Here is a 12,076-nt window from a genome sequence, read left to right as displayed (position 1 = left end):
TGTCCACTGCTCTCCCCATATCCAGAGCTAGTTGTCTCATCATAGAAGGCATTCAGGTTGGTGAGGCATGACTTGCCCTTGGCGAATCCATGTTGACTGTTGCTAATCATCCTTTTCTCCTCCAAGTGCTTAAAAAATAGAGTGAAGTGTTTTAATTTAACCTGTTAAATAGAAGAAGGGAATGGAGAGAACAGGAACTCTTACACATACTTTCAAAATGGAAGTTATTGAGAACTTAAGGAGGTATGTAAGTTTTATTTGAGTTACTTTTTCTATGATTCTAATGATCATTGCTTAATAAATGGATAGCTGGCAGATATTCAGATACAATGCCCTCACATGCACTGGATTTGATGCATGTTTTTAGTAGAGGGAAAGGTGCTAGTTTACCACAAATGCATAGTAGTTAGGCCTTTGCTTGAGATTACTGTTTTACAGAAGCACCTAGAGGCCTCAATATGCAAGGTACTGCACTGATGTGAAGTAAGAGGATTGGCATAAAAACTAAGAGTTTATTATTTAGATTTAAGGCAAGACACAATAGGTGGATGATACAAACAGACTGAAGGAAGGGAGAAAAGAAAGATAAGGCAACAGTGAAACAATCAAGTTATAGATTTCCATAACACAGGCCAGAGAACTTCCCCAAAATAATTGCTAGAGCATGTGTTTTAGAAAAACCTCCAATTATAATTTTTAAATTGTCAGTGATGGATAATCCACTCCAACTCTTGGTAAATTGTTCCAATGGTTAATTAGTCTCACCATTAAAACTTTACATCTTATTTCCAGTCTGAATTGGTCTAGCTTCAACTTCCAGATACAGGATCATGCTATACCTTTCTCTGCTAAACTGAAGATCCCATTACTAAATACTTGTTCCCCCAAAAGATACATACAGATTGCAAGCAAGTCACCCCTTAATCTTCTCTTTGTTAAGCTAAACAGATTGAGCTCTTTGAATCTATCACTATAAGGCAGGTTTTCTAATCCTTTAATCATTCTTGTGGCTCTTCTCTGACCCCTCTCCAATTTATCAACATCCTTTTGAATTGTAGGCACCAGAACTGCACACAGGATTCCAGCAGCAGTTATGCCAGTGCCAAATACAGGGTAAAATAACCGCTCTATACTCCTACTAAAGAGTTTCCTTTTTATGCATCGCATTAGCCCTTTTGACCACAACATTGCAATGGGAGCTCATGTTCAGCTGATTATTCACCAGGACACCATAATGTTTTTCAGCCACTGTTTTCCTGGAGAGAGTCCCCCATCCTGTAAGTATGGCCTACATTCTGTTCTTAGATGTAGACATTTACATTTAGCTGTATTAAAACGCACATTGTTTGCTTGCTCCCAGTTTTCCAAGCAAGCTAGATTTCTTTGAATCAGTCCTCTTCATTATTTATCACTTCCCTAATTTGTGTCCTCTGCAAACTTTAATCGGCTATGATTTTATGTTTTCTTACAGATCACTGATAAAAAATGTTTAAAAGCGCAAGGCCAAGAACCGATCCACATGAGACCCCACTCAGAACACACCCGCTTAATAATTCTCCATCTACAATTACATTGAGACCTATCAGTTAGTCAGTTTTTAATCCATTTAATGTGTGCCATGTTAATTTTATATCATTTTTTTTTAATCAAAATATTGTGCAATATCAAGTCAAGGTTGAACAGTAGTTGCAGCTCACCATCTACCTAGCCAGTGTGATCTCATGATTGCCCTGTCAATAACATACCCTTTTGGGAAGATTATGAGATGTGATGGTGTGACGTTATGAGTATAATATAATCTCATTCAAAGATGACATGGCCAGAAAGTTAATTAACTCACCTCACCGACTGACCTGACCCACGGGTGAACCTTAAGGACTGGTTAGGAAGATATGTAAATGAATAGAGCTTTGAAATGCAAGTCTGCATTGTTAGAGGTAGAAGGGTAGATGTTTGCTCAGGTCTTGTGATGTAAGCAAACAAGTCTTGTCTATTGCTACAGTTATAATTCAAAGATCAAAAAAGGAATATTAACATGTATGATGATACTTGAGTGAAATAGTATTATTGTCTATGTGTCTCTTTGAAGGTTGTGGTAACCTGTATCTGATCTGTTTAATGGATAAATTACTCTGTGCTAATAGCCAGGATGTTTGGGAGAAGGAGTTAAGCCTATTGTTTTCTCAGGCTGAAAGGCTGCTGGAAATGTATAAGAACCCTGGGACACGATCCTGCTTCATCTCAGATCTGCTTAAGATTTCCCCCTCTTGAAATCCAAAGCCACAAGGATTGAGAAGCTGGGGGGAAGCTGTTCTAGACTTGATTTTAACAAATAGGGAGGAACTTGTTGAGAATTTGAAAGTAGAAGGAAGCTTGGGTGAAAGTGATCATGAAATCATAGAATTTGCAATTCTAAGGAAGGGTAGAAGGGAGTACAGCAGAATAGAGACAATGGATTTCAGGAAGGCGGATTTTGGTAAGCTCAGAGAGCTGATAGGCAAGGTCCCATGGGAATTAAGACTGAGGGGAAAAACAACTGAGGAAAGTTGGCAGTTTTTCAAAGGGACGCTATTAAGGGCCCAAAAGCAAGTTATTCCGATGGTTAGGAAAGATAGAAAATGCGGCAAAAGACCACCTTGGCTTACCCTTGAGATCTTGCGTGACCTACAAAATAAAAAGGCGTCATATAAAAAATGAAAACTAGGTCAGATCACGAAGGATGAATATAGGCAAATAACACAGGAATGCAGAGGCAAGATTAGAAAAGCAAAGGCACAAAATGAACTCAAACTAGCTATGGGAATAAAGGGAAACAAGACGACTTTTTATCAATACATTAGAAGCAAGAGGAAGACTAAGGACAGGGTAGGCCCACTGCTCAATGAGGAGAGGGTAACAGTAACGGGAGACTTGGAAATGGCAGAGATGCTTAATGACTTCTTTGTTTCGGTCTTCACTGAGAAGTCTGAAGGAATGCCTAGTATAGTGAATGCTTACGGGAAGAGGGTAGGTTTAGAAGAGAAAATAAGGAAAGAGCAAGTAAAAAATCACTTAGAAAAGTTAGATGCCTGCAAGTCACCAGGGCCTGATGAAATGCATCATAGAATACTCAAGGAGTTAATAGAAGAGGTATCTGAGCCTCTAGCTATTATCTTTGGGAAATCATGGGAGACGGGGGAGATTCCAGAAGACTGGAAGGGGGCAAATATAGTGCCCATCTATAAAAAGGGAAATAAAAACAACCCAGGAAACTACAGACCAGTTAGTTTAACTTCTGTGCCAGGGAAGATAATGGAGCAGGTAATCAAAGAAATCATCTGCAAACACTTGGAAGGTGGTAAGGTGATAGGGAATAGCCAGCATGGATTTGTAAAGAACAAATCGTGTCAAACTAATCTGATAACATTCTTTGATAGGATAACGAGCCTTGTGGATAAGGGAGAAGCGGTGGATGTGATATATCTAGACTTCAGTAAGGCATTTGATACAATCTCACATGATATTCTTATAGATAAGCTAGGAAAGTACAATTTAGATGGGGCTACTATAAGGTGGGTGCATAACTGGCTGGATAACCGTACTCAGAGAGTAGTTGTTAATGGCTCCCAATCCTGCTGGAAAGGTATAACAAGTGGGGTTCCGCAGGGTTCTGTTTTGGGACCGGTTCTGTTCAATATCTTCATCAACGATTTAGATGTTGGCATAGAAAGTACGCTTATTAAGTTTGCGGACGATACCAAACTGGGAGGGATTGCAACTGCTTTGGAGGACAGGGTCAAAATTCAAAATGATCTGGACAAGTTGGAGAAATGGTCTGAGGTAAACAGGATGAAGTTCAATAAAGATAAATGCAAAGTGCTCCACTTAGGAAGGAACAATCAGTTTCACACATACAGAATGGGAAGAGACTGTCTAGGAAGGAGTATGGCAGAAAGAGATCTAGGGGTCATAGTGGACCACAAGCTTAATATGAGTCAACAGTGTGATACTGTTGCAAAAAAAGCAAACGTGATTCTGGGATGCATTAACAGGTGTGTTGTAAACAAGACACGAGAAGTCATTCTTCCGCTTTTCTCCGCGCTGGTTAGGCCTCAGCTGGAGTATTGTGTCCAGTTCTGGGCACCGCATTTCAAGAAAGATGTGGAGAAATTGGAGAGGGTCCAGAGAAGAGCAACAAGAATGATTAAAGGTCTTGAGAACATGACCTATGAAGGAAGGCTGAAGGAATTGAGTTTGTTTAGTTTGGAAAAGAGAAGACTGAGAGGGGACATGATAGCAGTTTTCAGGTATCTAAAAGGGTGTCATCAGGAGGAGGGAGAAAACTTGTTCACCTTAGCCTCCAATGATAGAACAAGAAGCAATGGGCTTAAACTGCAGCAAGGGAGATTTAGGTTGGACATTAGGAAAAAATTCCTAACTGTCAGGGTAGTTAAACACTGGAATAGATTGCCTAGGGAAGTTGTGGAATCTCCATCTCTGGAGATATTTAAGAGTAGGTTAGATAAATGTCTATCAGGGATGGTTTAGACAGTATTTGGTCCTGCCATGAGGGCAGGGGACTGGACTCGATGACCTCTCGAGGTCCCTTCCAGTCCTAGAGTCTATGAGTCTATGAGATCCCCAGTCATTGACTGGAGCCACCCTGAATATGGAAATTGGACTATAACCTATGGACTATTTCTAAAAGGACTTTTGGCAACTACAAGCTCATCTCTGCTATGCATCTAAACCTCAAGAATTGAATTCTAGTCTGTTTGTATATTGATCTTTTAACCAACACTCTCTCTTTTCTTTTCTAATAAATTTTAGCTTAGTTAATAAGAATTGGCTGTAGCGTGTATTGTGGGTAGGATCTAAGTTATAATTGAACCTGGGTATGTGGCTGATCCTTTGGGATTGGAAGAACCTTTTCTTTTATATGAAGTAATATTTTCAGGAATCATCATCATATCTGACAGGTGTGTCTGGATGGAGGCCTGAGGCTGGGCACTTTAAGGGAACTGCGTGGTTTAAACTTCTAAGTAACCAGTGAGGTACTACAGAAGCTGTTCTGTGCTGGCTTGGTAAATCTAAGTAGTGGAATAACCACCAGTGTTTGGGATTTGTCTGCAGTTCACCCTGATTGAGTGACCTCAGCTGGCTCCCACAGGCAGCACCGTCACAGATGGGAAGGCACCTTTTACATCATCTGGAGCCCTGAGATTTCCTTGACCTGCCTCAATACTAAGTCCAGCTTAGGTTCAATATTGAAACTGCACTTTACCACTGGTTGTAATTCTCCTCTTATGATGGGCAAACATTAGGCACCCCCAATAAGCCTGCAAGGCCCGTAAGTAATCTTTGATATGTTGAACCAGGAGGTATCATTAACCTGACTGTAAACCCTGACAGGTGTAAGCAAGATGATACTTGAGTGGTTCCATTCCTACCTTTCACAGTGCACTGGGTGGTGTGTAACTGCTCATTGCCACAGAGAATCTTCTCACAGAGGGTTTTGCAGGGTTTTAATCTATCATCTGTCCTGTTCAACACTTGTGAGGTTGCTCGGAAGAGACAATTAGCAGGTTGGGAAATGGTACCATCAGTGTGTGGATGATTCTCAGCCCTAGGTCTTTCACCAAATTTGGGCAGTACAGCACTTTTGTTTTTCCAGTGCTTCTCCTATCTTAAGCTGCAGCAAGCTCACTCATCTAAACCCTAATCTAGATAAGAAACAGGAAATGCTAGTTGTTTGGTGCAAGCACCTAGATAACTTAGTGGGGATGCAAGCCCCAATGACTGTGGCCACCATCTGTCTAAGATTCATAATCTGAGGGATATTTCTGAATCCTCCGGCTACTTCTCCAGTCTCTAGTGGCATTAATCAGAAGCTTCCTTTTTTATACAAAAATTCCAATCAGTTACCTCAACTACAGACCCAACCTCATTTATCCCTGCATTTGGATCCCTGGAATGGACTCCACATGGAGCTACCCTTAAAAATCACTTCAAAAACACTCATATGACAAAAGTCCTCTGAAGTTTGCACTAATTTCATACTTACTTGTCTAACGCCTCAGAGCCAAGGACGTGTTGGTTGGCAAGATAAATTACCTTCTCCTTACATAGTCTCCATACACAAAAGCACCTTACAACACACAGCACAGTGAAGAGAGGAGAATGTTGCCAGCAAGTTAAAGAAGCATGGGCTGGATGAATGGACTATAAGGTGGATAGAAAGCTGGCTAGACCGTCGGGCTCAACGGGTAGCGATCAACGGCTCCATGTCTAGTTGGCAGCCAGTTTCAAGCGGAGTGCCCCAAGGGTCGGTCCTGGGGCCGGTTTTGTTCAATATCTTCATTAATGATCTGGAGGATGGCGTGGACAGCACTCTCAGCAAGTTTGCAGATGACACTAAAATTGGAGTAGTAGTAGATACGCTGGGGGGTAGGGATAGGATACAAAGGGACCTAGACAAATTAGAGGACTGGGCCAAAAGAAACCTGATGAGGTTGAACAAGGACAAGTGCAGAGTCCTACACATAGGATGGAAGAATCCCATTCACTGTTACAGACTAGGGACCGAATGGCTAGGAAGCAGTTCTGCAGAAAAGGACCTAGGGGTTACAGTGGACGAGAAGCTGGATATGAGTCAACAGTGTGCGCTTGTTGCCAAGAAGGCTAAGAGCATTTTGAGCTGTATAAGTAGGGGCATTGCCAACAGATTGATGGACGTGATCATTCCCCTCTATTCGACATTGGTGAGGCCTCATCTGGAGTACTGTGTCCAGTTTTGAGTCCCACACTACAAGAAGGATGCAGAAAAATTGGAAAGAGTCCAGAGGATGGCAACAAAAATCATTAGGGGGCTGGAGCACATGATTTATGAGGAGAGGCTGAGGGAACTGGGATTGTTTAGTCTGCAGAAGAGAAGAATGAGGGGGGATTTGAGAGCTGCTTTCAACTACCTGAAAGGGAGTTGCAAAGAGGATGGATCTAGACTGTTCTCAGTGGTGGCAGATCACAGAACAAGGAGTAATGGTCTCAAGTTGCAGTGGAGGAGGCTTAGGTTGGATATTATAAAAAATATGGTGAAGCACTGGAATGGGTTACCTAGGAAGGTGGTGGAATCTCCTTCCTTAGAGGATTTTAAGGTCAGGCTTGACAAAGCCCTGGCTGGGATGACTTAGTTGGGAATTGGTTCTGCTTTGAGCAGGGGGTTGGACTAGATGACCTCCTAAGGTCCCTTCCAACCCTGATATTCTATGATTCATCCAAGTTTGTATTATATATCTGCTTATCTTTTTAATAGCTGATATATCCCACCATTAAGTGACAGCAGAATTTCTGTTTTCCTGAGGACAAGAAGCAAACGTCATTTTACTCCCTTTTTGAACAAATATATGAAGTATGAATATGAGGGAACTATCACTGTGACCAGGTCTAACTCTGATAGTATCAGAATCTATCTTCTGTCAGTCATGCATGGAAGTGGGCATTTTTTTCCACCGTCACTATATAGGTGTCTAAACGCAGTGTGAAATTCAGTAGGATTTTCAGGCTAAGAACTGATTCAACAAAATGAGAGCAGATGCCTTTGAGGATTAGATTGTTGGGAAGAGTTTTTCATATTACTTCCTTCTTCCTACCAGCATTGCCTTACATCTTTTGTCTGGGTTCAACATTTCAGGTTTTATCAGTTCAGAGGAAGGCAGCATGCACTTTGGGGGCGGGGCGAGGGGGGGTTAACACCATTCCTGTAAATGATAGGTGCAAAGCTCATCCCTGTGTCTAGGGTTGGTGTGAGTGCAGCAAATGGTGAAGGTTCCAAAGAGACCAAAAAAAAATTCTTCCTCTGGAATTAAATTGTCTGAATTGCTTCTAATTAGAGCACTTGCAGCTTCAGCTGAACAACACAGCAGGAGATTTTATTTAGATTAATTTCGACTATATTGAAATTATGGCAATTTCAAAATGCAATTTGGCTGCTAGAAAAGTCTCTCTCTAAACTCTGAGGTCAAAGGTTCTCAGACTTTATCACAGCACATACCACAGTTTACCAAATTACTTGTGACTCAACACTTCCCTTCCCATTATGATTTTATAACATCTAAAGCAATTGTTTACACAGTGACAGTAAGAGAATGTGTGATTTAAAAGTGGTGCTTAGATTAGCTTTTTTCAATAAAAGCAAAACAATTGCCTACTTCTGCTCTTCCTTTCACTCCCCTTGACCCATGCCAAACTTTGCTACTCTCTCCTGTTGGATCCCTCCGTTCAAACACTATTCCCTGCTACACAGTTCCCTTCCCCTTTGCAGAGGGGCAGTTCGTGTCGCTGAAAGCCGCTCCTGTTTATTCTCCTAGGTGGCAGCGAGCCCGCGGCTCCTCCTCTCTAGATACTTTTTACACGCCTCCAGGCTCTTCCCAGCCGTGAAGCGAGAAGCAGCAGCGCCCTAGGATCAGGCAGCGCCCCGCGGGCTCTCAGGGAACCGGAAACACAGGGGGGACAAAGGTCATTATTTCCGCAGCGACCCAGAGCTGCTTGGGGAAACAGTTCCTATTGGGAAGTGAGGAAGAGACAGCAGCGCGAGCCCGGAGCAGGGCTCCCCCTCGGCCGGGCAGCGGGGACCCGAAGCAGCTACCCATCGGGGGATGGGGGCCCGGAGTAGCCACGTATCAGCCGGGCACCTGGGACCCGGAGCAGCCACGCATCAGGGGGTGGGGGCCCGGAGCACGGCTCCCCCTCGGCCGGGCGGCGGGGACCCGGAGCAGCCACGCATCAGGGGGTGCGGGCCCGGAGTAGCCACGTATCAGCCGGGCACCTGGGACCCGGAGCAGCCACGCATCAGGGGGTGGGGGCCCGGAGCATCGCCTCGGCCGGGCACCTGGGACCTGGAGCAGGCTCCTCTCACTGGCGGTCCGCGCGGGCCTCAGGGCCCGCCTGAGGTCGGACTCGCTGCTCAGGGTCCCGCCCGCCCCCCACTCACCTGCGCCAGGAGCCCAGTCTCCCCCGCGTTCACCCGACTCCGGTAGGGCCCCCAGTTCCGACCTTCGGTGCCAAGCGCCACCCCCAGCCACATCAGCACCGGAACACACCACAGCTACATCCGGCGTCACCTCCCCTCCCGCCTCCGAATTGGACTAGCCAGCCACCCGCTCAGAGCAATGGACATAGTCACCTGCCAATCACAATGAGGCGTATGAGCCGTTGCTAGGGTAACAGTTACACGAGGCATGAAACCGCCAATCTCAAGAGGAAATAAGAGGATCCGCCCAATAACACCACTACAGCCAATCAGCAGACATAGCTGGTTCGGTCTGAAAGTCAGCGTGGCAACGGGCGGTGTTAAACGCCAAACACAGTTGAGGTAGGTGTGGGGCTGAGACCTGTTAGGTGTCGCGTCAGGCTGGGAGCTGAGTGCCGCGCGCCACACCCCGCGTCAAATGGCAGGTAAAGTCCAAATAAGCCGGTTCTGGGTGTCACGGAGTGTGGGGGAGTCCGGCCCTGCACCCCTCTTCCTGGGACCCACAGTGACTCTTAGCCAGCCAGTAAAACAGAAGGTTTATTGGACAACAGGAACACAGGTTACAGCAGAGCTTGCAGGCACAGTCAGGACCCCTCCACCGAGTCCTTCTGGGCTTTCAGGGTGCTTGGATCCTAGCTAGGATACCCTGAATTCCGCCCACACAGCCCCAAGCCCAAACTCAAACTGCTTCACTCCTGCCACTCCCTTCCTTTGTCCCCTTCCCGGGGAAAGGTGTTGACCTTTCCCCCCCCCTTACCTAGCTCAGGTTACAGGCCCTGGCATCGTCCATCCCCTAAAGTCCTCCCCTGCTCTCCCGCTCCCCACACAGACAGTCCCTACTGCATCACATCTCTCCCCCCTTCGAGACTGAACTGAGCGGGGTCACTCTGCCCAGTGACCTGGGGAAGTTCAGGGTCCCCTCTCCGGGACAACGCATCCGCTGTCAGGTTGGCACTTCCCTTCACATGGACCACGTCCATGTCATAGTCCTGCAGGAGCAGGCTCCACCTCAGGAGCTTGGCATTGGCTCCTTTCATCTGGTGCAGCCAGGTCAGGGGAGAGTGGTCGGTGTACACGGTGAAGTGTCGCCCAAAGAGATATGGCTCTAGCTTCTTAAGGGCCCACACCATGGCCAGGCATTCCTTCTCGATGGCCGCGTAGCTTTGTTCCCGGGGTAGCAGCTTCTTACTCAGGTACACGATGGGGTGTCTCTCCCCCTTTTCATCCTCCTGCATTAACACCGCCCCCAGTCCCGTGTCTGAGGCATCGGTGAACACCATAAAGGGTTTGTCAAAATCTGGGTTTGCCAGAACTGGGTCGCTAACCAGAGCCTCCTTCAGCGCCCGGAAAGCCTCCTGGCACTGCTCAGTCCAGATCACCTTGTCTGGCTTCCCCTTTTTGCACAGTTCAGTGATGGGGCCGGCTATGGCACTGAAGTGGGGCACAAACCTTCGATAGTACCCCGCCATCCCAATAAAGGCCTGGACCTGCTTTTTGGTTTGGGGAGCAGGCCAGTCTCTGATCACCTCCACCTTGGCTGGTTCCGGCTTCAGGCAGCCGCTCCCCACCCGATGGCCCAGGTAAGATACTTCAGCCATCCCCACCTTGCACTTCTCAGCCTTTACTGTTAACCCAGCCTTTCGGAGTCGGTCCAGGACTTGTTTAACCTGGGACACGTGGTCCTCCCAGGTCTGGCTGAAGACGCAGATGTCGTCAATATACGCCACGGCAAAACTCTCCATCCCCCTCAGTAGCTGATCCACCAGGCGCTGGAAGGTGGCCGGCGCTCCCTTGAGGCCGAAGGGCAGGGTCAAAAACTCATAGAGCCCCAGAGGGGTGATAAAGGCCGATTTCAGCCTGGCATCTGCGTCCAGCGGCACTTGCCAGTAGCCTTTGGTAAGATCCATAGTGGTCAGGTACCGAGCACCTCCCAGCTTGTCTAGGAGCTCGTCAGGCCTGGGCATAGGGTAGGCATCAGATACGGTGATGGCATTGAGCTTTCGATAGTCCACACAGAACCGGATTGACCCATCCTTCTTGGGAACCAGCACTACTGGCGAGGCCCAAGGGCTGGAAGACGGCTGGATCACCCCCAAAGCCAGCATGTCCCTGACCTCTCTTTCAAGATCCTGGGCAGTTTTACCAGTGACCCGAAAAGGGGAGCATCTTATAGGGGGATGTGACCCGGTCTCCACCCGGTGGACAGTCAAATTAGTGCGTCCAGGCTGGTTGGAAAACAGCTGTCGGTATAGATGCAGCACCTCTCTGATCTCAGCATGCTGGCCCGGGGTCAGCTGATCAGAGAGGGGAATCGCCTCCAGGGGGGAACCAGCTTTTGTCCCAGGGAATAGATCTACTAAGGGGTCATCTCCCTGCCCCTCCCAATGTCCACACACGGCCAACACCACATTCCCCCTGTCATAGTATGGTTTCATCATGTTCACATGGTACACCCGACGGTGATGTGCCCGGTTTGACAGCTCCACCACATAGTTTACCTCATTCAGTTGCTTGATAACCTTGAAGGGGCCTTCCCAGGCGGCCTGGAGTTTGTTTCTCCTCACGGGGATGAGGACCATCACCTGATCTCCGGTAGCGAAGGCACGGGCCCGTGCCGTGCGGTCATACCAGACCTTCTGCCTCCTCTGGGCTCGGGCCAGATTCTCCCTGGCCAGGCCCATGAGCTCGGCCAGTCTTTCCCGAAAGGTCAGGACATACTCCACCACTGACTCTCCCTCGGGAGAGGCCTTCCCCTCCTTACGCCGGGGCAGCAAGTGCTTATCAAAGCTCTTTGTAGGCTTGGGTCCCCCCTCACTCACCGCAGCCGGGGCCCCACTGCTCGTCAGCTGGGCCAGGTCCAGCTCATGTTTACGCTGTTTCTCCTTCTCCTCCCGCTCATGTTTACGCTGTTTCTCCTTCTCCTCCCGCTCATGTTCACGCTGTTTCGCCTTCTCCTCCAGCTTTTGCCTCTTTAACTCGAGCTTCTCCCTTTCATATTCCAGCCGCGTCCGCTCCACGGATGCCGAGCGTTGCCGGGAGGATCCCCTGCTGGCCGGGGGTGTCACGGTG

General features: G+C 47.2%; 1 protein-coding gene across 3 annotated transcripts in view; it reads right to left on the bottom strand.

The window, feature by feature from the left end:
* The window catches only part of GOLGB1 (golgin B1), a 154,535-nt gene extending 145,441 nt beyond the window's left edge, over positions 1-9,094 (bottom strand). The window contains exons 1-2 of one of the 3 annotated variants that reach the window (XM_050952586.1): positions 8,969-9,054; positions 8,187-8,461 (exon numbers count right to left, since the gene is read on the bottom strand). Coding sequence is in view for 1 of the 3 variants with exons in the window: in XM_050952566.1 (XP_050808523.1) it covers positions 8,969-9,061 (93 nt within the window). In the remaining 2 variants the exon portion in view is untranslated. Of the gene's footprint in view, positions 1-8,186; positions 8,462-8,968 lie in introns of all 3 variants that reach the window. The other 2 variants (XM_050952566.1, XM_050952576.1) reach the window with 2 other exon arrangements.
* Positions 9,095-12,076: the final 2,982 nt, after the last annotated feature.

The sequence above is a fragment of the Gopherus flavomarginatus genome, chromosome 1 (assembly GCF_025201925.1).
Source record: "Gopherus flavomarginatus isolate rGopFla2 chromosome 1, rGopFla2.mat.asm, whole genome shotgun sequence".
NCBI classification, from domain to species: domain Eukaryota; kingdom Metazoa; phylum Chordata; order Testudines; family Testudinidae; genus Gopherus; species Gopherus flavomarginatus.
Note: the sequence above shows the minus strand (reverse complement) of the source record. Positions and strands in the feature narration are given on the sequence as shown.